Here is a 26517-nt window from a genome sequence, read left to right as displayed (position 1 = left end):
TGTACTATGGATGTCAATGGCTGTCTTTTTTCAACGATTCTACACAAAATATTGTGTTTAACTGCAGAAATAAATTCATGAAAACTTAGAACCACTTGGGTGTGGGGAAATGGAGAGGAAAATATAATTTTTGGATGAACTATCCCTTTATAAAGTGTTTGCTTTCAACAGGAGAGGGAATGGCTGGCGCCCTCTACTGGCGAGATCTCATCACTCTGATGAAGGACATTGGCTTCAGCACTCCTCACCTGGTTGCTGGAAGTCAAATTGTGGTTCACAACCCAGAACTTCAAAAAAAGATTGGTAACCTGTTTATTTGGGGTTTGGTTACAGCTTCAAAGCTAAACCACATTTGCTATTATGCGCTTTTTGAGTGAAGCAGGTGCTTTAGAGTTCAACCAGTGTTATTTTGACCTCCAATCGGTCACTGCAGGTGATGTCAAATATGCATCTGGAACTTACCGGATATTTAAACTTCCTCAAAACTCCACCAAAAGCAAAGCTCTGGTCACATATAAAGGCAGCGTGCCTGACTATGCCGACTGTTTTGAATTTGATTCTTCTCATTCTTTCGAGGTAAACAATTTTTATGCACATTGTCTGTTTTTACATATAAATACGACTTATTCTGTGGTAAGTCCTGCTGATTCTTTTCCAGACAAATTTCCAAGTGGAGGTGGATGCAGAGATGGCTGCCATCCTCAAAAACACACGTTTCTCCACAGACTTTGACATTATCATTTCAGAAACTCTAGATCCAAACGAGAACGCTACTCCACAGGTAAACGAGCATCTATTGTCTTATGTTGCATTAACAGTTGATGTCTAATTTATCAGCCCTCTGGTGAATTTTTTCATTTTTTAAATATTTCCCAAGTGATGTTTAAAAGAGCAAGAAATTTTTCACAGTATGTGCTATAATATTTTTTTCTTCTGGAGAAAGTCTTATTTGTTTATTTTGGCTAGAATAAAAGCAGTTTTGAATCATTCTAAGGTCAATATTATTAGCCCTCTTAAGTAATATTTATTTTCGACTTTCTACAGAACAAACCACTGTTATACAATGACGTGCCTAATTACCCTAACTTGCCTAAACCTTTAAATATCACTTTAAGCTGTATACTAGTATCTTGAAAATATCTAGTAAAATATTATGAACTGTCATCATGGCAAAGATAAAAGAAATCAGTTATTAGAAATTAGGCTAATAATTCTGACTTCAACTATAAGTGCATTTTGTATAGATTTTATAGAAAGAGCCCACTGAAGAAGGAAATATTTGTAATCTTTGTTTTGTTTTTGTCAGGTTTGCCACCTTAGCCCGTTCCTTCTTGCTGATAAACTGGGCTCTTCAGTCAAGCAGTGCTCAAAGACAGGACACTGAGGTAAATGTGAAGCGTCTGGTGGTGGATCTTGTGATGTCTGGCATGGGAAGTGAGAGTATATGGTGTCTGTAGTGCTCAAGTCATTAGTTTTGTTTTGACTTAAGGAAAGTTTTCGTCTTGAAAATTGCTAAATTAATTATTAAAACATTAATTACAGCAGTGTTGAGAAAACAGTACTAATAAATAGAATCCACTTTTTTATTCAAAATGGAGCTTACACCAAGAGCTTAATCAATGCATTTGTTTTTATTTAAAACATATTCTTATTAATATATTCTTTATTATAACAAGATTCTCTTTTTATTTTTTGTGCTGTGGTTGTATCCGTAAATAGCTAATTGTATCCTTTAAAAGATAGTAAGCTGTTAGCACTTTATTAGTCTAATTATGATTTCAATATGGCTACACAATCTGTCATTAAGTTTATTAAGGGCGTGCTCACTCACACTAGGTACAGTTGTCTTGAACTGTGCCAAAGCACGATTGTCCCCCTCCCCTCTCCCTCGACGGCCTGCACTCATACTGCCATTTTTTTTTTTTTTTTTTATTTTTTTATTGAACGATTCAAAATTAATAACAATTGGAAAAAGCCAGGGGATGACAACATTCAAGGAAAAAGAAAAAGACAGTTAAAAAGTTAAATAAAAACATGTAAATGTTTCATACATTAATACACTTAACAGCTTTCTTCTCAGATTATAGATAGTTTTTATATAATGCTTAAACTCTGACTTCAAAAATAATAAATAACGGCTTGCAATCACTGTACTTGCTTTTGTGTATACTGAATTTTGCCAACAGAAATAATAAATTGATCAAAAAGTACTCTTTGTGTAATGATCTCTTATATGTAAGAACATTTTTAAAACAAAGTTGAAAACTGGGCATAAGGTTGATTCTAATAAGGGAGCAGAAATCCAACCAAAAATTAACTACATACAGGCAACTCCAAAACAAATGATAATATGTTTCTGTATGTAGGCCACAAAATGTACAGCATGTATCAATTTCACAATTACATTATTAATTAATTACATTAATTGTAAACCTGCTTGCAAGAAAGTAATTACTGGGATAATATTTATAAATAAGTTTTTTTAACAAATCATTAGCATAGCTATTCCAGAAAGTCATAACATGAGATCTAGAGACAACATCCCTTTGAAAAAGAGTTTGAATTTGTCGATTATAATTTTTAATAGAGGAGGAAAAGCAGACAGTATCAAGAGAATCCAGAAACAGCAAAGGAAAAGTGCAACGTGTTTTTACAAAGCGGAGGGGACAGCATCCATTCCTACAGCATATTCTTTAGGAGTTATTGGGCTTTTAAACTTAAATAATTATTCTGAATAAGTTAAAAGAAGGCCATCTTGGTTTAAAACTTGGCTTACTAAATTTATATTATTAAATCAATTTTCAAAAAAAACAATGTTTTGGATTTAAATAAAATATGCTTAATATTCCAGATGAAACATCTATTGGGTGAGAAATTGTGTTTATAAATCAAGTTCCAGGACAGAAGCATTTGTTTGTGAAAGTTTGATCATTTTAAAGGCAGTTTAGAAATATTATAATTACAAAGTAAAAAGAAATAAAGACCTCCAACCTATGAGAAAATACAATTAGGAATAATATTCCATATAGAAGTTTTTTTTTAAATTAGCTTGAGCCCGAGACCGTCCGAGCCTGATTCGGAGTACTCACACTTGTCAAACAAACCGGAAAACGCGCCTGGGCATGGTTCAGATAGCATAGTGTGAGTACGTCCTAAAATTTCAACAGCACAAACAATTTTTGCAATTGAGATGATTTTCACAACCTAGATGCCTTCAGTAATTTGTTTGCCAACTTTTTTTTTATTTAACAAATTGCTCTTTTATCAATGCAGTACTTTTTCATGTGTGTTTATTTCTGCGTTAGTATTTCAAAGTACTTTTTTACCCTTAAACAAACAATGGGAATGACTTTAGTGTGCTTATATGTCAAGGAAATAATTGTGACTATTAATAAGACTTGTTATATGTAAAAAAACAAACAAAATGGATGTAAATGTCACTTGTGTACCGTATATATTTGTTATGTACCATTTCAAGCTGTATTTTGTCAACAAATGCAAAATTTGTGAAAAAATGATCGCTAAATACACAAGATTTTAAGTTAGCTTTAGCATACAAAGATTCTGGAAATTTTATAAAAAAAAAAAACAACAATAAAAATAAATTTCACAAAATATGATCAATGATCTCCGGGTGCTCCTGTTTCCCCCACAAGTCCAAAGACATGTGCTAAAGGTGAATTTGGTAAGCTAAATTGTCCGTAGTGTATGTGTGTGAATGAGAGTGTATGGGTGTTTCCCAGTGATGGGTTGCAGCTGGAGGGGCATCTGCTGCATAAAACATATACTGGATAAGTTGGCGGTTCATTCTGCTGTGGTGACCCCAGATTAATAAAGGGACTAAGCTGAAAAGAAAATGAATGAATGAATGAATGAATAAATGAATGATCAATGACGAATTATTATTGCTAATTAAGTGTCATGACATTGATTCCGAGAAGTGATAGACATTAACTTCACTATTTGAATTCCTTTATTTCTAAAAATCATGTGATATTTTTAATAGCAGGATGTAGACAGACGTCACTTTCCTTGTAAACCTCTTGTGAAAGGCATCATTGCCAGTAACTGGACTTTCATCACAGTGTTTCATGATGATGGCCACATATTACAGCATTTAACCTAAAAATCTACTGAGATTTTATTGAAAGATTGAACGTATATTTAGTCTCAGTTGTCATTCTCGTTTCATTAAAATATAACCCTTCAATTTGTAATTTTTGGTTTACCATTAGAAAAATCCTGTTGTAAAAATATAATTGGACTATAGGTGGAGCCAAAAACCAAATTGTCGCCACAATAGCTGTCAATACTGTACTCACTGTTTTATCATTCTGCAGCATGCAGTGCAGAACCAATATGATTAGACAATGATAGCGGCATAAAGCAATCATAATTCAATGATTCAAAGAGACAAATTACCTCCAAAAACAGTTCATCCCAAGCAACCAATGATCATTTTCAGAATCTCATTTAAAGTAATTTACTTAGAGACTTAATTTGCTCATAAAAAGCCTACAGGAACAAAGAGAAATGGTCCTCATGGTACAAATTCCTCCTCTGGATGCGTCTGATCTGTGTATTATCAAACAGGCCAGACTTTAAACATTGAATAGACTTATTTCAGTAGATTTGTAGGTAATGCTAATGATTTAAATGTAAAGCTCATTTAAAAAGAAAATACTTTGCTTGAATTATTCTCCCTGAGGCCTTGCAAGAGGTTGGTGGCTTTTTTCTTTTTAATTCAGCAGAGCATAAAGGATTTTTAAGGGAGTAGTTCATCCAAAAAAGAAAATTTTCTCAATATTTGCTCAACATAAAAGAAGATATTTTGAAAAATGCTGAAAACATGTAGCCACTGACTTCCGTAGTACTTCATATGAAATTCAATATTTCAGAATGACAGAATTTTTAGTTCTGAAGAACTGTTGCTTTAACTGAAACTGTGGTCATTGGTCATTCATAAAATGCAAGTCGATGACATTTTGAGAGTCAAAAATAAAAATGGTAACACTTTGTTTTTTTTTGTTTTTGTTTTAACACTATTAACTAAAGTTTACCTTACTATTATGAGGATATTAACTGTTTATTAGTACTTCTATAGTTTGATGTTATTCTACATCCTCAATCGTACCCAACACCTAGACTGCCACCTCACAATTATTAAACAGTTATGAGTAGTTTTGGTTAATTATTTGTTAATACCATGAATTGTACAATACAATTAAATGTGTTTAAAAAAATACAGCAAAATTAAATTTAAAGGGATGGTTCATTCAGGAATGAGCATTTACTCACTATCTACCCTCATTTGCTTCCAAATATTTGAGTGTCTTTTTTTTGATGAACCTATGTAAAAAAAAGATGTGTTGAAGAAAGATGCTATCATAAAGAAAATTGCTATCGGTTGGATATCTACACTGGAAATTGCTAACCATTGCTATCCATATAGGACAAATAAATACTAAGGAATTCAATGGTTACAGGTTTCCAGCAAAGAATCTTCTTTTAGGTTCAGCAGAAGAAAGAAACTGAAAAGTGAAGGGTAAGTAAATGACAGTGAACTCTTCCTTTAATACTTCTGGCTTCTAATAATGAATGTGTTATGAAGTGAAACATTTGGAATCTAAACATTATTTACAACATTATCACAGCCTGATGATAGTCTGGAGCATGAGCATAGTGTCACATAATGACATCATATAGAAGCACATACAGTTGAAGTCAGAATTATTAGCCCCCATGAATTTTTTCCCCAACTTATTTCGAAACATAAAAGTTTTAATAACTCATCTCTAATAACTAATTTATTTTATCTTTGCCATGATGACAGTAAATAAAATTTGACTAGAAAATGTTCAAGACACTTCTATACAGCTTAAAGTGACTTAAAGTCTTAACTAGGTTAATTATGTTGACTAGGCAGGTTAGGGTATTAGGCAAGTTATTGTATAATGATGGTTTGTTCTGTCGACTATCAAAAAAAAATTAGCTTAAAGGGGCTAATAATTTTGACCTTAAAATATATATTTTTTTTATTCAAAACTGCTTTTATTCTAGCTGAAATAAAACAAATAAGACTTTCTCGAGAAGAAAAAATATTATCAGACATACTGTGAAAATTTCCTTGCTCTGTTAAACATCATTTGGGAAATATAAAAAAAAAAAAAAAAGTTGTTTTGCCTGTATATATTTTTAGGTGGTAGCTGTTGACTTGCATTTTTGAATCACCAAGAACCACAGTTTCAACATATACTGTACAATCTCCTAAAATGCTCTATTAAAGAAACAAAATCTACATCATTTATGACCTGAGGGTGAGTAAATTAACGGCAAATTCTCGTTTTTTGGGTGAACTGTCCCTTTAGGTCTAAGTCATATATCTTTTAAAAATGTTTTAGTTGGCCTATCCTTTTAGAAACAGTCTGAATAAACTCTGTGACTTCTCCTCGGCCTCTGATTTTGAGAACGGTGCGGAGGAAGCAGGTGTGGTGTAAATGTAAACACAGCAGTGAGGAACGACTCTCATTGTCCTGGTTTCACCTCTCCTAAAGTGCTGGGCTTCTAGCGCGTGCCCAGAATGTATCCCATTACTCTCAGCCACTTAATGCTTGACGATATCCAGAGCTAAAAAGCCTCTGCTGTCAAGAGACACTGTGAATGGAAGAGTAAAGCTTCAGTGTATAAGACCACACACTGATTCCTGCTTCATGCTCATCTTCTGAATTTGTTCATGGATTAGATTTCAATGACGTAAGTCGGAGTATTGTAGTAGACGAGGATTGATAAATAGGAACTGTTCCAGATTTGTATTTTAATGTGCGCATATAGCCAAGCTCTCTTTTATAACAATTGTTTGAGGTTTGTGGATACTATTGTCCTAATAATATTATTGTTCAAAATTTTGAGGTTGGTACTTTTTTCTTTGATGTTCACCAAGGATGCTATTTATGCATATTTTCTAGTATTCTTTCATAAATAGAAAGTTTAACACTAAAAGAGTATTAAATAAAATATTTTAATGTTGTTATTGTCACTATCAGTAATTTCTTTAGACCAGTGCTATGATAATACTTATTTGTGCATATTGTTTAAATACATAGTCTATTTAATATCTGTCTTTAAATGATATAAATCATATCTAAAATTATGACAAAAGGGTACCAAAAGGTGGGGCTAGACGTGCAGCTGAATGCTATCGTTTACAGAGATACGTCACTCGCTCGTGGACAAGCAGGAGAATGAAAACAAAGAAACCGCCATTTTTAAATACACAGCCAATACATTACATCGTAATACTAAATGCATATAATAACGGGCCATGGTTGACCCACGCTCAAACAATCCTTGCCATTGTCTTGATGAACAGCCACAAAGCCAAGAAGAACAAAATCTGTTGTGTCCTGTTTTAGCTTTAAGTGGCCTGTCTAAAAGTTGTTTGCGAGCAGTTTCACTTTCTCCAGAGAGCTTGCCGCGCGTCTTTATTTGAAATAACTAACTTTTTGAGCTCATGATAATAACGTGCATGTGATTATTGAAATGCTTCTGACATACGATCCTTTCAGACACGGACAAACGCGAGAGTGAAGCATGAAAAAACAAAGGAGAAGCTGGAAAAAAACAGAGCAAATGATTCTTTCAGCAATCTAAACCATGAACAAACTGCCATGTTTAACTATTATCATCACCTTTTGAACTATTATGAACTGAGAATGACAGAATTACCTTCTAACAAGAGGTTACATGTGCTGGTGAAGATTAAAGATACAGATGAGAGGTTTGCACTGACTGTGGGCTATATTTTGTATTGTTTTTTAACCCATATAAGGACTAAATGTATGCTGTGTGTATTTTTCTGTAATTGGTAACATATCAGAGACTGTAAAGCAGGTTGCACACCAGAAGCACCGCTCGACAGCGCACTGCGTAGCGCCACGCAGCGCCATACATTTCAGAATTCTAAGCCATGCCTCGGCACACTGTTCAATTCTCTGCCGTGCCACAGAGCGCCATCTGATTAGTTTCATGTTAAATATTATGTGAATGTGCGCGTCTGGTGTGTGATACTTTTAACTGTCATGTGCGCGCCGTGTCGCAGCGCTTCTGGTGTGCCACCTGCTTGAGGGTCCGTATGTGTTCATATATGTTGCATTTATTTATTTATTTTATATATTCGCAGATGTTACAGCATGCTATTTCACACTATCATTGATCTGCTGTTCTAATCAAATTGTGTTCATAGAAAGGTTAGTAATGAACATTTATGCATTTATACAAGTATTTATGTGTATAAAGCATCTGCTTAGTGAGAAGTGCTTCTCATATTATTTGTAAACGACCAGTATGGCTTTACTTTGAGCAAGATTTCCTTGAGAGAGAATGACGTCGACTGAAACTTTGTTGTACACCATTGGTACCCTTTTGTCAGTGGAAACACAAGCCTGATAAAGGTGACCCGTACCGTACCAGTCAGTGTAAACAGTCATTAGTATACTAGTCCTAATAATACTAATATAAAAATGTGGACTTGGTAAGATTTTTTTAATGTTCGGCAAGCCTGAATTTATTTTAATAGATCAATATAAAAAATTAAAATACATGATTTAAATTTATTTTAGTATTTATTTATTAATCATATCTGTTATTATTATTGATGATTATGCTTCTTATTGTTAAGTAGCCATGCTATTTTTGTATATTTATGCATATTCTTCCACTAATCTTTCATGAACAGAACATTTTAAGAAATGCTTAAATGCTGTGTCACTAAAGTTTCTTTAGAATTATTCTCAAATATTACTCATTTGTGCATATTGCTTTAAATATTTTTAATATATATCTTTAAATGATATACATTTATATATATATATATATATATATATATATATATATATATATATATATATATATATATATATATATATATATATATATATATATATATATATATATATATATATATATATAATTATATTGTACGTTTATTTTAGGATCACTGAAATATACTGTAGATTTTGAATACTTTTTAGTTGTTGTTTTTATCACTTTTTTTAGTTGTTTTTTTAAAGTTTTATTATTTTATATATATATATATATATATATATATATATATATATATATATATATATATATATATATATATATATATATATTTATATATACAGTTGAAGTCAGAATTATTAGCCCCCTTGGATTTTTTTTTTCTTTTTTAAATACTTTCCTTTTTTTTTCTAGAGAAAGTCTTATTAGTTTTATTTCAGCTAGAATAAAAGCAGTTTTGATTAAAAAAAAAAAAAACATTTTAAGGTCAATATTATTAGCCCCTTTAAGCTATATATTTTTCTGTAGTTTACAGAACAAACCATTGCTATACAATAACTTGCTTAATTACCCTAACATGCCTAGTAATTAACCTAGTTAAGCCTTTAAATGTCACTTTAAGCTGTATTTAAGTTTCTTAAAAAATATCTAGTAAAATATTATTTACTGTCATCATAGCAAAGATAAAATAAATCAGTTATTAGAGATGAGTTATTAAAACTATTATGTTTAAGAATGTGTTGAAAAATCTTCTCTCCGTTAAACAGAAATTGGGGAAAAAAATAAACAGGGGGCCTAATAACTCAGGGGGTTTAATAATTCTGACTTCAACTGTATACATAAACAAATATTTTTTTTAAATATTTCTAATTTATATAGTGAAATTATTAAAATATATTATTTAATTTAAATTACCAAAATGGTTTTCTGATTTAAATTTTCTGCTTTCATATTTAGTAAACTACAGTAATCTTGTTTGCATTTTTTGTTCCAATCAGATGCTTGTTAGAACGAGACCTCTTAAACCTCTCCATTTGACAAACAATAGCAAGTGAGAGAATTGCTCTTATCGGGTCATTTCCAGGGTTCTTCCACATGCACTACACTGACCAACTAACTCCAGATCCATAAATTCAAACTGGAGCGAACTACTAACCGGACCCATCTGAGGCAGCACTTGAGGCTGCAGGAGCTCTGGCGGGTCAGAATGGGAGTGGAGACTCGCTGAAGAGGAAAAATAGAGCGGTGTTCTTGACCTGCCCTCAGCCTCGCTCCCTCAGAGCCTGACCTGCAGGAGAGGCTGGCGGATATCTTACCCCTGCTGCTTGACTAGCCAACCGAGATCAAACGCGCCCGTGCCTCCCTCCCCTCCTGTCCCGGCCAGAGCTGATTGAAGCGATTCATGACCAGGTCGTGACCCCTGCGTGCCAGGAACGGCTGAGGACAGGCAAGCAGCTTTCCTAAGCAGGTTTCTCAGACTCACACTGAAACAGCACCACGTTTTTATCGCAGCAGTTCACCTTTCCTGCCTATAAATCACACTGTTTCCTTTTTCATTCACCTGCTTTTCCGTTTGGTTTCAATTGGGTTTCAAAAGTTCAGTTGTGTGACGAATTAAATCTCAGTCCTGAATTCAACACTCCTTCATTCATTTTCCTTCGGCTTAGTCCCCTTATTTATAAGGGGGTCGCCACAGTGCGATGAACCGCCAACTATTCCGACATATGTTTTATGCAGTGGATGCTCTTCCAGCTGCCTCCCAGCACTGGGAAACACCCATACACTGTCACATTCACACACGCACTCATACAATAACCGTGCATTCACACAGGGCTTCATCGTCAACTCTTGACCGAGGGCATATCTGAAAAGGAGCTGACGTGATCGTCATAGCAGTGTCAGCCAATGAAATTAGTCCACAATTGGCTAGTGTCTGAGCTGGGGTATTTGCATGAAGCAATCTAATTGGCTAACACTTCGGTTAGTGTTAGTCAGTGTTAATTTGAGCTATTGATTAAATGTAAAAAAAAACTTAGCTAATGTAAAATAAACTGACGTAAAGTTTACTGTAAAGTCTTTTTTGACATACCAATAACATTCAATTTACAAAAGTGCTTTAAAGTGCAAATCACCTTTAACATTTTAAATTACTTTTATGAAAATAAAATGGCAAAACTTAGATTAAATAACTTTACAGATATATGTAAAAATCTAACAACATTCTTATTCTGATCTGTAATCTGACCTGCAATCATTGTTATTTTATGTTAAATGGTTGCCTTCTTGCTGATAAATGGGTAAAACCTGTAGTGATTTGAAGCATGGTGGTAAAATATAAAGATTTAAAATGAGATCTATTGCTGTTTCATATTAATGACAAGATATTTGGTGTATAAACTACTGTTGCGCTGAATATCATTTTTTGTGGGTGTCTTCTGAAAATCGGTAAAATAGTAAAAATATATGATAGGAATTAATTTTTGCTCAGTCGAATATAAATAAATAATCAGACACATTTTAATATACCAAGGAGTTTAATAGGAGGGGATCAATCAAGATTTAATAGCCCAACAGTTAACTTTATCAAATGAAATGAGCTGTGTTTAACTTAATATTTATTGAAAGTTAATTGTACTCATTTGAAAAGAGTTTTGAACTCAGTGTTAAAGGTTATGAGTTAATTAAATACCTCATTACTTCAACTTAAATGGAGTAAGTTCACAGTACTCATATAGATTAGTTTTTTTTAACTCAAATGGTTTGTAGCAATCGTTTTTCTCAAACGGTTTGAGTTGCCTTAACTTATTGCGTTTTACAGTACTCATTTGGTTTGAGTTCTCTTCATTTATAGGGTTTTACTGTTGAAATTGCTTCATTTACTCAAATGGATTAAGTTCACAGTACTCATTAAGATCAGGTTTTGAACTTGCACTGTAAATGGTTTCCTTAAACGGTTTGAGTTAGCTTAACTTTTTGGGTTTTACAGTGTAGTATTCCTTGTATAGTATTATTTGACTGATTTTATAGTGTCTTTAAATTTAGCCAGGTTTGAATTTTATGAAGTTTGAAGTTTGTTTGTAAAGTCTTAAAAAACAAAACAGAAACTAATGGTTTATTTCAAGTTTATTTTGTATTGCGCTTTTCACAATAATTATTGTTTCAAAGCAGCTTTACAAAATTGCATTACCATCAAATTTGGGAAAGTTAAGGTAATTTGTTACCATAGCTTTATAATAACTTGAACTAACTAACTAGTAACTAATAGCTTTTAACAGTTACATTTATTATATATAAACATAGTTAACCTACTGTTATATAGGTGCTGTCCATGTGTGCATGTTTAATGAAGTGTATTAAGTGTATGTGTTGTCCTATTATTTGCCATCTTGATAAGACTCTAACTATCATTACAAAGCTTTCACATCGATAAACACTTTGATGCATTGATTTCGCTTTGATCCATCTGGATCCTTTGATAAGCAAATATTTTTTGTTCCTCACTATCTGCCTTTTGTGACATTGTTCACTTCACAGGGGCCTCTTTCTCTCTTTTTTTTTTTTGTTTCTCCAACGTCCTTTCGTAAAGTCTGTGAGAATATGTATTGATTCTCCTTCTACTTCCCAGTGTGCTCCAGCTTAGTCCTTGTTCAATGTCCCTTTCTGTTTTAATTAAAAGGTTATTAATACGGTATCAGGCGAGGAGATTAGCCGCGTGGTTATTGAGGGAAAGCTTTGTGGCATCACAATGTCCATTCTCTTGGGCCCTGTCAAATTTATCAGGTTCAAGGGCAACAATAGGCACTAGAATATCAGCTAACAGATCCATGGAAGCTTTTGTCTTGGCCGGCGAGAGATCTAAATTGCCCTGTGTTGTTAAGCTAAAAGCTTATTCAGAGGAATGCTAAAACCCTCCACTTTGATCTCTCAAGCAAAAAAATGGATGAAGGAGAAATGGAGGAGAAACAACAATAGTGTTGGATTCGAAGGATCTCATTATTCCAATGCAATTTTTGGTCACTTGATGGAATATCTGGATGTGTAGCTCTGCATGATTTATTTTATATCAATGGAAGAGTCTGTTAATAAGGGAAATCCCATGTTTGTAAGAGAAGCTGGAGAGTGGAAAAAACGGGGTTTTCCTGTTCCTTTTGTGACCTTTTTTTGTTGTTTGGATGGTCAAGAGCCAAGGTTAAACATGACTGCTTCCAAATACAACCATGGCAGTGCTTAAATCACCAAATAACCTTTTATTGTTCCACTGTCTAGACATTTGGTGATTACAAGATCATTTAATATCCAACTCTAGATACGATAGCACTAATCTCTTTTCCTTTTTTTCAACAACCTCAGAGTGACTTTTTTATTTTATTCATTTATGTGGAAGGAAATAAGTTGACTTTGTTATTATAGGAGTGTCAGAGAAAACTTGCCCTCCGTCATCCTGCTCGTAGCTTTATCACAAAACTGCACCTTTCAATTTGCCCACAATTCGTTCTTGTCCACAGGCTGTCAGAAAAACAGCCAACGGTTTGATAGGTTTGCCAGCCGATGAGATAATATTTTCAATGAGATGCTCATAAATGTGTCATGCACACTTTACCTTTGTTTAGTTTTATAGTTTTGTATTCTTGCATAATGCGACCATTTGCAGAACTTGGCAGTTTTATTAGCAGTCTCAGGCAGGAGTTATGCTTGTCAAATGACTAAAGACAGTTGTAGTGCTCAATTATTTTTCATTATGTTATATTCAAATAATAAAATACAATACAATACAGCATGAAGTTAATAATAGTTAAGCTAAAATAAAAAACACATACCATAAAAAATACCATCCATCCATCCATCCATCCATCCATCCATCCATCCATCCATCCATCCATCCATCCATCCATCTATGTTTATTTCTGTCGCTGGCATTTAAAATGAGTATTGTTATTTGTGTTATTATTATTTTTTTATAAAAATGTGTTTATATAAATATCATTTGTTGTTTTTATTGCTTGCATTTCCATATGACAGAGTTTTGCTGAGATAATCTCAGCTAAGTCTGCCGAGATTAACTCTCGCACTGGCATTAGAAATAAATGTTATAAATTAGAAATATTGTTAGTAAGTGTTTAAACTTGTTTCAAACTTGTATTGACTATAAACTATTCAACTATTTCAACTATAAACACTCCAAAATTATGTTTCTTTGTTCAAACTACATGTTAAATGAGCTGAAACACAATTCCTGAGATTTTTTTTTTTTTTTTTTTTTTTTTTTTGGGACAACTTAATTATTTTATGTCCAGGCCCCCTAAATTTGTAAAAATTAATAAGTTAACTTAAGTCCTTTATGTTGTCCCAACACAAGTCAATTGTGTGGAACCCAGCATTTTTTTACACTCTCAGAAACAAAGGTACGAGAGTTTTCACTGGGGCAGTACCATTTCAAAAGTTACATATTTGTAGCTGAAAGGTTGATATTGGTACTGCAAAGGTGCATTTGGCTACCCAAAGTGCATTTGGGTACTAATATGTATCTTGAGGTACTAATATGAACTCAATGGGTACAAATATGTATCTTTTGAAAAGGTACTGACCCAGTGACAGCTCAGAGAGTGGTGTAGTTAGTTAGCAAAATAAATATGTTGTAAATGTTTAGAAGTCTGCTGAGTAGACAAGATCTGTTAGAAATTATAATTATTGTTTTTACCTTAACAGAAAATACCTAATAAATCCAAAAGCAGTTATTTTCATGGATTTTATTTGAAATTGCATCATCTAAACTTTTTTGTGTAGTTTCACTTTTCTTGTGATTAATTTCACAGTGAACTGACAGTAAATGGGAACCATCTGATGACATATAATACTACAGCCTTACAGCACATGGAATGGAAGGGCATAAGAGAAAACTAAAGAATGATCCCATCTAACTGTAAATTGCTGTACAGTACTACAAAATTGGTCCCTTGTGTCATTATAGAATTACGATTATTACTGTAAAATAGTCTAAAAAGGAAAATAGTATATATTTTTAAAGTTGAATACCCAGTGGATGCATTGATAAAACAGTATTCAGTGACTCTCTTTTTTTTCAGAATGTACAAACTAGAGGACATCATTTATATTTCAGCTTTTTTTTACATAAACATCTCAAGGCTAACAATACACAGGCTAAGAACATCCCTCTTCCCTGTGGATTTGAAGAATTGGAGTTGAAGAATATTTTTTAAATTGACCTATTCATAACTATAAATTAGATCATGATAATTATGTTAGCATTCACTCCAATGCAGAGTAATATTGCTCAGTTTATTATAATAGAGCATCAGGTTTGTTGTCTGCTCCTTTAGATTAATAAAAGTTCTGTCATCATTTACTCATCCTCCACATGTTCCGAGCCTGTTGAGTTTCTTTCTTCTGTTGAACATAGAAGATATTCTAAAGAATGATAGAAAGCAGCAGCCATAGTGGGAACAAAAATACTATGGAAGTCAATAGCTGTTTCAACATTTTTCAAAATATATTCTTTTGTGTTCAACAGAAAATATAAAGTCAAGTGGATGGTGAGAAAATGATGCAGAATTTTCATTTTTGGGTAAACTATCACTTATATACTGAAGCTGTTTAAAGTAGGATTGGCTGTAAGAGTTTTTCAAACAATATTTAAAGAACAGTAGTTCCAACAATATTGTGTTCTTTGCGTTGTTGTTATATACTTATAAATAGATGTGTTAAAAAGACACAAGTGAACAAAAAGAGGCTTTTTTATTAATGCCATATAAGAACATTTTGGTTCCCCAAAAACCTTTTAGTGAAAAGTTCTTATTTTTTTTCATGAATGTTAATTATCTAAATAATCTTTCTCCACTGTAAAGAACCTTTTGTGGATTAAAAAAAAGTTTTGTGAATGTTAGAAAATCTTCATTGAACCATCAATCTAGAATAAAGAACCTTTGTATTTAAGAGTGCAGTTCCATTTACTTGCGCTGATAAGACCATAATCCCTTTAAAATGAAGCTTTTTGTTTTTCCGATTACTCTGATAAGCATTTGTCTAGATTTGTATTCACTTTCTGCAGTTTTAAACATGCTACGCTGCTTTGCTTTAAACAAAGGCAGCAGATCAAAGCTCCAGTTCTTCTGTAAAGCTTGTCAGAGCGAGAAACAGAAACCAAGAGGAGGAGGAGGAGCAAAAGCAGAGGTCATTTGGTTCACAGCTGAACAAATCCAGCTGCTCATAAGGTGTTTATTCACTGTTTATTTACTAGTCTGTTAACTTTTTTGACTTCATTTATAATATTTATTAAAAAAAAAAAACTTTTCAGTCATGATGATGGATAGGTCTGTCATAATGAAAAAGGGTCTCTTGGGTGGCTGCATAAAATGATACAATGTACTGTAGGTAGTAGTGCTGTTTAGCATTTTAGCATTTCTGGTTCCCTCATCCCAAAGTCAATGGGTTTTTTGAATAGGATTTCGGTTAAATCGCTTAAATAAGGTTCATGGCTAAAACAAACTCAAGATACTGTCACGTTTTATTCTATTATTATTATTATGTGCTAACATAAAACATATCAGTTACATCACACAATCGGTTACGCTTCTGTAAAGAGGCAGTCACTATCAAGTTGCTAAATGGGACTACAGGCAGTGTCCGAGAAATTATACCTCATCGAGCTGAACTGGTCTGGAACACAGCTTGCTTGCGTTGGGCATTTGGGTAATGTGAATTTATTATCGGTTTTGGTGCTTTGATGATTAATTGTCCTTTTTGGGGCCAATACAAACATTTTATATATGGCCAAATATGAACATATACTGTATATAAAATAATAGTTATATATATCTGTGAAATTCAAAGATGAACTTTAATGTTAAATATGTGATTTGCTCATATTGCTTTATCAGATTTCTACATTGGAGCTTTATCATGCCTTTTAATTATTAAAGAATTGTTAAAAATGATTAAGATTAATTGACTGTTTTGTAATTTGTCACTTTGCACCTTTAAATATTTAAGATATTAATTGTATTGTGGAATCACAACAAACAAGCCTAAAACGCAAAAATGACATGCAGAAGCTACATGTGGCACAGACAAACAACATAACCAATAACTCATTGCATAGAAAATGGCTAGTGTTCTGAAGTTTAGAGAGGTGCTTTACAAACGCCATTTACACACGTAGTCTCTCGCTCACGCAAAATTTGAAAGTGAAAGTAAAATGCATGCGAGTTTGGAAGGTACCTCTGTATTTTGGTTTATGTTTCCCTCTTGATTTATTAGAGCAATCGCTGTTTTCTGAAACAACCAACACAGGCTCATGGGAAAATGTGCCTCGGCCTACTTTTTGTACGGTATAGTATTTGTGAAACAGAGACCTTATGTTTGAGTCCAGTGAAGCACAATTTCACAAAAGAGATAAAAGCAATGCAAAATCAAGGTAAAATTGCATTGCTGTGATGTACTTTCTTTTACATTTGCTAAACCTAAACACTGTTTGGTTTAGGGAAGGGTTTAGGTCAGTCATTAGCGAGATAATCTGTATGACAATCCATGCTTGATTGTGAATATCGGCAAAAAAGAAGAGTACTGACACGTATAACAAAATATAGCCTAAGTCACATACTTCATATTTGCAAAAATGTAGAAAGTAGTTTTGTCATCTGAAATGTGCAACGAAACATACGCGGAGCAACATATTTACATTTTGCAAAAATGTAGTCTAAGGTACGTGTTTCCAATGAGCCTGGGTTTGGAAACAATTGCAGTTCGATTAAAGGGGTGATCCACAGTGTATTTTTAAGGCTTGGTTGTGTTTATAAGACGCAAATCAATGTGTGTTACTGCTTGTAGAAAATCACGTTATTTTTTCATTTATCTTACTTTGATTATATACAGCTAACATGAAAATGACTGTCATATTTCCTGTCATAGTTCCTCCGAAAGGCCTGCCCTCAAGAGGCTCTGATTGGTCAGCTAATATAATGTGCTGTGATTCGCGGATCGGCCCTGCGTCACCACGTTACTCCCTCACAAGCAAGAGTGTTAGCGCTGTGTAAACAGTCCAGTCAGAGCAGCTGTTAGCAGCATTAGCTGCCTGAATCAGACAGAAAATAAAGAGCACACACTTGAGCACACCTCACACTCACACCTCATGCTCTCTGAAAAGTAAATAAATCTGACAAGTGTATTTCACATATATTCGGAATAAGCATGTGTAAGTAATATGAAACGTTCACATATCTTTTGCGAGTTTGTTATTTGAGATGAATAACGCATGGAAAACGTCTGCATAGAGAGACATGCTCAGAGAGACACTGCACGCGCTGCTGAAGATTGTGGGTGTTTACATCGGTTTGACTGATAAATATGAATTTGTAGCTAAATTGTTAGTGGTGCCAAACAGCATTTCCAGTTGTTTACATCCTTGTTCACGTCCTACAACACACCGTTAACGCTAGAAACTACGCATGTAATTGATCCATTTTAGGAAATAAAAATACTTACAAGTTCTGGCTCACAATCCACAGCTTCGTCCAGCACTGAACTATAAGAGATTCTGGAAGCTATCCTTTGTCAAAGGTTAGCTGTATATTTACCATAATTCTCTGGAAAATAATTACAATTAAACTGTAAGCACTTCTCTCTTTGTGTCATGTCCTTTGGAAGCCCAAATACAGAAAAAGAAGAAGCTCTGTAAAAATAGCAGTATTTGGATGGTATTTTAGCTTTCTCTGCTATAACATTAAAGCGCATATGGCCACGCCCTGTTGCTGCACATGGTGTACCCGCGTAACCTGAAGCGCGTATGATCTCATTAACCCTGATGAAATTTTTTGTAGTCCACAAATTTGTTCGCTGTAGGCTTTGCTAAGCTAACTTGGTAAAATCCAATGTCTGCCTTTGCATTGAACTTTGAGCGTCTTACATTTAGAGATGTTGTTTGTGTTCACACAGCTACATTACACATCAACTAAAGTTTAAAATATGATATCGTAGTGGACCACCACTTTAAATAACTGCAATTAAATGGTTATTTAATCATTGTGACAGGTCAGACAGTTAGTGGACTGGCATATGTCTAGGTGCTAATTTGAAAATGTTAGGTTAATATAAGAGAAAATACATTTCAAATTTTACCAAGGAAACAGTGATGTCATAATGTAAGCTAAATCCAGCTCTTTCCAGCTGCTAGTAAGGTGTTTATTCACTGTTTGTTTACTTGTCTGATAACTCTTTGACTTTTTTTTAAAGAGTTTTAGACATGAGGTCAGTCAGTTCTGTCATAATGAAAAAGGGCCTCTCGGGTGGAGCAAACACTTAGTCCACTTGTCATATGTGCGCTGTGTTGGCTTGAGTCCAAATGGTCGTCTAATAGACCCTATTCTAGACCTTCAGTGCTGTGGTCTGAATCCCCAGGGCCTGATTAGTCTCAAGAATAATTCTAGAAAAGGGCACAGCGAAGACAAGGTTGATTCTAATTTGAGTTGCGAACTGCCCCGGAAAGAGTGTGTGGTCTGGAGCAGTCGATTGTGCTTGAAAGCCCATGCAGTTCTGTGCACACTACCAATCTAAAGTATAGGATCGGTAAGGATTTTTAAAATGTTTTTAAAAAAAACCCATTATGCTTACCAGGGCTGCATTTATTTAATAAAAAACTGTAGAAAAAAAGTGCTTTGTTTAAATGTTAAAACACAAAGTTTTGTAGTTGGATGTAATTTAGTGCTTTATTTATTGCTGTCATGTGACACTAATTATTTATTATATATTATTGTTATATTTTGTTTTGAGTATTTAATCATTTATAATGTTTTTTTTAGATTATCAGTGTTGAAAACACTAATAATGATCAATGTTGGGGGTAACACATTACAAGTAACACGACTTATGTAATAATATTACTTTTCTAAGCAAATTAACAAATTTAAAGTAACAAATTACTTTTAAAATTAAGTACTAATAGTTGAGTTACTTTTAAAAATGTAACTTAAGTTACTTTTTAAATTAATTAATTTGCTTTATAAAATGTATAAAATTATAATTTGCTGAATTAAATAAATTATAAAATTTATAAAATTTATATAAAATTTATATAATTTAAGTTACTTTTTAGATTAATTAATTTGCTTTATAAAATTTATAAAATTATAATTTGCTGAATTAAAATTAGTGTATAATCACATTGAATCACACACTCAGTGAGAAAATGAGCTCCCCGTGGAAGCAGACAGAAACCAAGATTTCAGAGCCTTACATTTGTGTGGAGGAAAAGGGGATTGTCTCAATGGACAGTGATTTTACTGAACTAATAAAATATTATTAAAAATACAAAAGTAGCAAACACGTTGCTTTCAATTGTCATTAATCTATGTATATGGCATGTAAAGCATCAGGAAGTTTTCAGAAGTTAACACTGTTCTAATTATTTTTTTAAAGGTAAATGAAGTTATAAAGTTAATTAAATTTAAAAAAATTAAATGCAGTTCCTCTATTAAAAAAAGAAAAGAAAAATCCACTGCAAGTTCTGAAAGAGATCAAGCATCAGGCAGGTATGAAAAAGTAACTCAAAAGTAAAGTAAACTCAATATTGTAATGCATTACTTTCAAAAATAACTTTCCCCAACACTGATTATGATACATACAGTATTATATTTTAGGATTCTTTAAAACCTCAAAATAATAAAACTATGTTTTTTGATAAAAAAAAAAATTTCCTGAGCAGCAGATCCTCACATTAGAAGGATTTCACTGGAGTAATGACATTGAAAATTCAGCTTTAAATCACAGTAATGTAAAAAATATTAAAATACATTCAATAAAAAAGCAGTATGATAATATTATAGTTCTTACTGTATTTTTGATCAAATAAATGCAGCCTTGGTGAGCAAACATTTTTATTTTATTTTTTACCAGTAGTGCGTTTCCCACTTTAGACTCAAAGTGAAAGTATTAGTTGAAGTGGCATTGCTAGAAACAGTTTTCCTTTGGTTAAAAAAAAAAAAACAGTCTGGGAGGGATGTTCGTGTCTTGTGATTGCCTTAAGACAGTGAAAGGAAGGCAAAGGCCAGAAGAAAACATATCCTGATCATATGAGCATGAAGTTTGTGTTTATGGTGAAACACTGATCTGTTCTGTTCACTAAGCGAGCGTGAAACCGAATGGAAAACTCTGCACGGGTTCATAACCCACCTCCAGGCTAGGTAACTTATTTTCACTGCTTAACAGCTGGACGTGGAAAATGATCCTCGTCTTGTTTGACATCCAAAATATACTTTTAAATGAAAGGATATGTATGGAGGAAAGCCATGTGAGATAAGCCAGATTAGTGGGAAAAGATGCTTATTAAAATAAAGACAAGAGTTTCCTGTGAAAGCTTGTTTCTGCCAGAGAAAAAGGCTTATTTTTTACATTGGAATTGTTCTTTTATGTAGGGTAGTCTTCTCAGAGTTTTATCTTACAATATAAATCACAATATAAAACATTTATAATCATTTTTAAGTATCCCGTTTAATCATTCCTTCATTTTCGTTTTGATTTAGTCCTTATATTAATCAGAAGCCGCCAAAGTGGAATGAACCGGCAACTTATCCAGCATATGTTTTACGCAACGGATTCCCTTTCAGTAGCAACCCATCACTGGGAAACACACATACACTACAGCCATTTTAGCTTATTCAATTCACTTATGTCTTTGGACTGTGGGGGAAATCAGAGCACCCGGAGGAAACCCATGCAAACATGGGGAGAACATGCAAACTCCACACAAAAATGCCAACTGACCCAGCCGAAACTCGAACCAGCGATCTTTTTGCTGTAAGGTGATCGTGCTACCCACTGCGCCACCGTGATTCCAGTATCCCGTTTATCAATAAAAAAAAAAAAAATGTGAATAGCAAGAAGAAAGATACATTTGCAAAAATTGTTTGTAGAATAAAATGCTGCTTAATATCAGGCAAATTATGTATAAATACATCCCTCTTTGAAAACCTTCAGAATACAGATATGACTAAAACTCTGTTTATGTATAGTAAGTGCTTCTAAATGGAGATGTCTGACTTGGTAAAAGAACATATTTTAATTAAAGCCAACTAATCGATTTAAAAGCAACTGATTTACTCACATAAAAAAAGTTAAGTCAACTAATCCGTTTAAAAGCAACAGGTTCACTCACTTTTAAGAAAGTCAACTAAATAGTTTAGAAGCAACTGGTTTACTTGCTTGTTTAAAAACGTACAGTCAACTAATCAATTTAAAAGCAACAAGTTAAATTACCTTTTAAAGTAAAATCAACTAATTGACTTATCAACTAAGCAACAGGTTCACTCGCTTTTAAGAAAGTCAACTGATCGCTTTAAAAGCAACAGGTTTATTTGTTTTTGTTTTAAAATAAAATCAACTACTCCGTTTAGAAGCAACAGGTTCACTCATCTTTTTAAAGTAAAGTCAACTGATCACTTTAAAAGCAATTGGTTTATTCATGTTTGTTTAAAAAGTAAAGTCAACTAATCAGTTTAGAAACAACAGGTTAACTCATCTTTATTAGGTAAAGTCAACCAATTACTTTAAAAGCAACAGGTTTACTCACTTTTAGGAAGTCAACTAATCGCTTTAAAAGCAACAGGTTCACTCACTTTTAGCAAACTCAACTAATCGCTTTAAAAGCAACAGGTTTGCTCACTTTTTGGAAAGTCAACCAATCGCTTTAAAAGCAACAGGTTCACTCACTTTTAGGAAAGTCAACTAATCAGTTTAGAAGCAACAGGTTAACTCATGTTTATTAGGTAAAGTCAACCAATTGCTTTAAAAGCAACAGGTTTACTCACTTTTAGCAAAGTCAACTAATCGCTTTAAAAGCAACTGGTTTACTCACTTTTAGGAAAGTCAACCAATCGCTTTAAAAGCAACAGGCTTACTCACTTTTAGCAAAGTCAACTAATCGCTTTAAAAGCAACAGGTTTACTCACCTTTAGGAAAGTCAACTAATCGCTTTAAAAGCAACAGGTTTACTCACCTTTAGGAAAGTCAACTAATCGCTTTAAAAGCAACAGGTTCACTCACTTTTAGGAAAGTCAACTAATCAGTTTAGAAGCAACAGGTTAACTCATGTTTATTAGGTAAAGTCAACCAATTGCTTTAAAAGCAACAGGTTTACTCACTTTTAGCAAAGTCAACTAATCACTTTAAAAGCAACTGGTTTACTCACTTTTAGCAAAGTCAACTAATCGCTTTAAAAGCAACAGGTTTACTCACTTTTAGGTAAAGTCAACCAATTGCTTTAAAAGCAACAGGCTTACTCACTTTTAGCAAAGTCAACTAATCGCTTTAAAAGCAACAGGTTTACTCACCTTTAGGAAAGTCAACTAATCGCTTTAAAAGCAACAGGTTTACTCACTTTTAGGAAAGTCAACCAATCGCTTTAAAAGCAACAGGCTTACTCACTTTTTAAAGTAAAGTTAACTAAAAGCTTATTACAGGTGCATGAAAAAAAAATGTCTACAGTGTCTCACCCAGAATCATTCTAAAATGTGTAAAATCTTTCAGCTGAACTGCACAAACACACACGTGTTAGTGTTAATCTGGAGGTCAGGGAGTGAGCGAGTGACTCGGGCTTGTCTGACGGGGCCTCTTGAAGCCTGGCCTCTGCATTCCAGCGCTCAGAAAGGGCCAGCAGCTCCAGAGAGCGAGCGTGAGGGAGGAAGTTTCAGCAGGGAACGGATTATGCACAGTTTCCTCCCCCTCCCATTTGCTCACACTCCCTCTCTCTCTCTCTCTCTCTCTCTCTCTCTCTCTCTCTCTCTCTCTCTCTCTCTGTTTTTTTCTGCATAAACTATGTCGGAAAAGCACAGAAAACTCAAACCTGCTCCTCTGGTACACAACCCTGCAGACGGGATTACACTCTCTATCTTTTTCAGCTCTTCACTAGCTTTTTTTTTTTTTTTGCTTGGAGTCATGTGGCGGAGAAAGAGGCGATCTGATTGGAGAAACGTTACAGCTGCACAAAAGCCGAAGCCGGTTTTCTGCCTGACAGGCACTTAAAGCGATTCCTCTCATGGATGAGGTTAAGGGAGGGGGGCTGAAGGATCGCCTCGCGGGAAGGGGGAAGGTCGATTCCCGTCTTTAGCTGCAAGTTTTCCACGGGGTCTAGACCGCAGTTATTTCTACACCTTACATGGAATAGACTGATAAAGAAGGATGCTTTACTGCTTTTGTGATCCTAAAGCTTGGTAAGTGTGCGCTGCTGCCTTTTGTTTGGATGTGAAAAGAGAGTAAAGTGTATTGTTTGGATTGACATGAACTTAGGAGTATTTTTTTAGTTTATTTATTTATTTATTTATTTATTTATTTATTTATTTTGTCTATGCTCTTGTGTTGACTCTTTAATCATTACATGTGTGCCTTATCTGAAAAAGAATTGAGGCAAAAAGCCAGCTTTGTGTTTGACTTCTAGACAAGTTCATCATGGCTCGCTCTTAACTTTTAAACATTATCATTATTATTTAGTATTCTTATACTTGTAAACAAGCAAAAATATAAGACGCTGAATTTACTTTTCACATTTTCTTGCTTCCTTATTGACTTTTTTATTGTTTGATGAATAAAGTAGCTTCTGTGTTTAAAAATTTGTATTAAAACGAAATGTTTTGCTATTATTGTTCGTTGGAGATGAATGACATTTTAGTGAAATTTTATACACAGAAAAACCTCATAAAATGCAGGGAGCTGCTTTATTTTTATAGATAGATTATATTGTTTTATCAGCATTTTTCAGCTCATAACCCCAGCCTTATACTATCTCTGCATGAACAAAGTAACATTGAGTATTTTTGTCTTGTTTTCCAGTACAAATATGAATCTAACTGATCTGATATGAATCTAACCTGTTTATATTTCATATCAAATATGTTTATATTTCACTTTTTAAAATCTTAACTTCACTTAATTTTGATACATTTCTCAAAAACAGTTCTAATGAAATTTAACTTCTTGCATTTATGTTATTTTTTTACTGAAAAACTGGGGGGTTCTGGAATAACACCATGTTTGTACAGTATGATCAAAATGTACAGTAAAAGTCATTTCATATTCAAGTTATTTAGTATGTATTTATTAAATTGTTAATTTCTATTCATAAAATGTAATTATCTTAAAGTTTATTAAATGTAAACCTTTAAATTTGAAATATAAAACATGGTTTCTCCTTTAATTTATTCCTTGAATTTATCAACTGGTCTTCAAAAAGTAAACAAATAAAATAAATAACCTTCATTAAACTTGCAGAAATGCTGTTAATTATGAAAGATGAAAACTGATTTTTTAAACTTTAAATTCCTCTCAAGGACCATATTTTACAGCCATGTGATGAACAAAACAAGTAAAATGTGCATTGTTATTCCCTTAATATAAATCTAATTGAAAAAGATCTATACATGTGTATATTGCTTAAAAGACAATCCTGGCTCATTTTAGCATATTGTATATATCTTAGGTAAAGATCTGAATATGAAACACAAGTTGTAAGCATACATTTATGATGCTTTTTTTCTTGTACTTTGTTCCTTTTTTCCTGCTTTGATTTTTTTTTAAAATAATTTTTGTTAAAAATATCAGTATGTTCCATCATCATTCAGAATAATTAATATAGTTTTACAAAAGTTAAAGAAAACTATTTTTGACACAAAATTCTGAGTGTATTAAAATATATCAAATAATAAGAGATCATACACATTTTTATCCTCTTAAGGCCCTCTTAAGGTGTTCTTTTACATGCATGTTTTATTTCTCTTTGCTATTTGGGCTTATTAGAACCTAATTAGAAGTATCATCTTTTGATACAATGTACTTTTAGAGAAAAATGATGTCCATTTATGTAGACTCGTGGTCCGAATTTACATAAAACACTTTTTCCTGAATGTTTTTTAATGCATATTTAACATAGAAACATATAAAACTTGCTTTGACCATCAGAGAGTAAAAACAATTTTTTTTCCATTTTGGACAGTTAAAAATAGTGTTTGGGACATTTCATATTCTGCAAAACAGTTGCAGGATGACACCGTATGTCTGTAACAAAATATAAACCATTGAAAGTATTTTATATAGCCACTTAAGAGCTAAAATGTGCTGACCACGTATGTGGACCCTCAAGCCCTAGGAGGTTATTATATCTTAAATAAGTAAAAACCTTTTACTGACAAAAGAGTTAATGCTAATGATTTAAAGACAGGATACACAAATAAAAAAAATCAATTAAGTAGTATTTTGGGCTGCACTGTATATTCTCAAAACAAGTTCAAAACAACAAAGTTAAACATTTGGATTCCGATTCAAAACACCATAAGCTATTTTCACATGTCTTTAAATGATTTTAGTACTAAATAAGCCTGGCTTGATTTTGTTTTTATTTTTTTTATATTTAAACTATCGTGAGCATCATCTATAAATCATATTTTCTGTCATTTTTCCCATCAAAAAATAAAATGAAACAGCACACGATTATAAACGCAAATGCATTGCACAATTTAAAGCTGTGTTACATTTGTGTTGTTTTGAGGTTTGGAAACCCCCTTTCACCTTTGACCATACATTTTTAGATTTAATAAATATATTAAAAAGATCTCATATTTAATCATTCTGATTTAACAAATAAATAATTGATAGTAATAAATATTAATACATACATCAAATGACATTCACAAATAATATAAA

At 33.1% G+C, this 26517-nt stretch overlaps 1 protein-coding gene across 1 annotated transcript in view; it reads left to right on the top strand.

Moving 5' to 3' along the window:
* zgc:153372 (uncharacterized protein LOC767695 homolog) overlaps nucleotides 1–26517 on the top strand; it is an 82488-nt gene that overhangs the window by 4147 nt on the left and 51824 nt on the right. Inside the window, exons 7-10 of the mRNA XM_056473269.1 lie at nucleotides 172–303; nucleotides 434–576; nucleotides 659–781; nucleotides 1307–1385. Of these exons, the coding sequence (XP_056329244.1) occupies nucleotides 172–303; nucleotides 434–576; nucleotides 659–781; nucleotides 1307–1384 (476 nt within the window). The 3' untranslated portion in view covers nucleotide 1385. The remainder of the gene's footprint in view (nucleotides 1–171; nucleotides 304–433; nucleotides 577–658; nucleotides 782–1306; nucleotides 1386–26517) is intronic.

This window comes from Danio aesculapii, chromosome 15 (assembly GCF_903798145.1).
Source record: "Danio aesculapii chromosome 15, fDanAes4.1, whole genome shotgun sequence".
Lineage (NCBI taxonomy): Eukaryota > Metazoa > Chordata > Actinopteri > Cypriniformes > Danionidae > Danio > Danio aesculapii.
The sequence above is the reverse complement of the archived record's forward strand: the minus strand, read 5'-3'. Positions and strand labels throughout refer to the sequence as shown.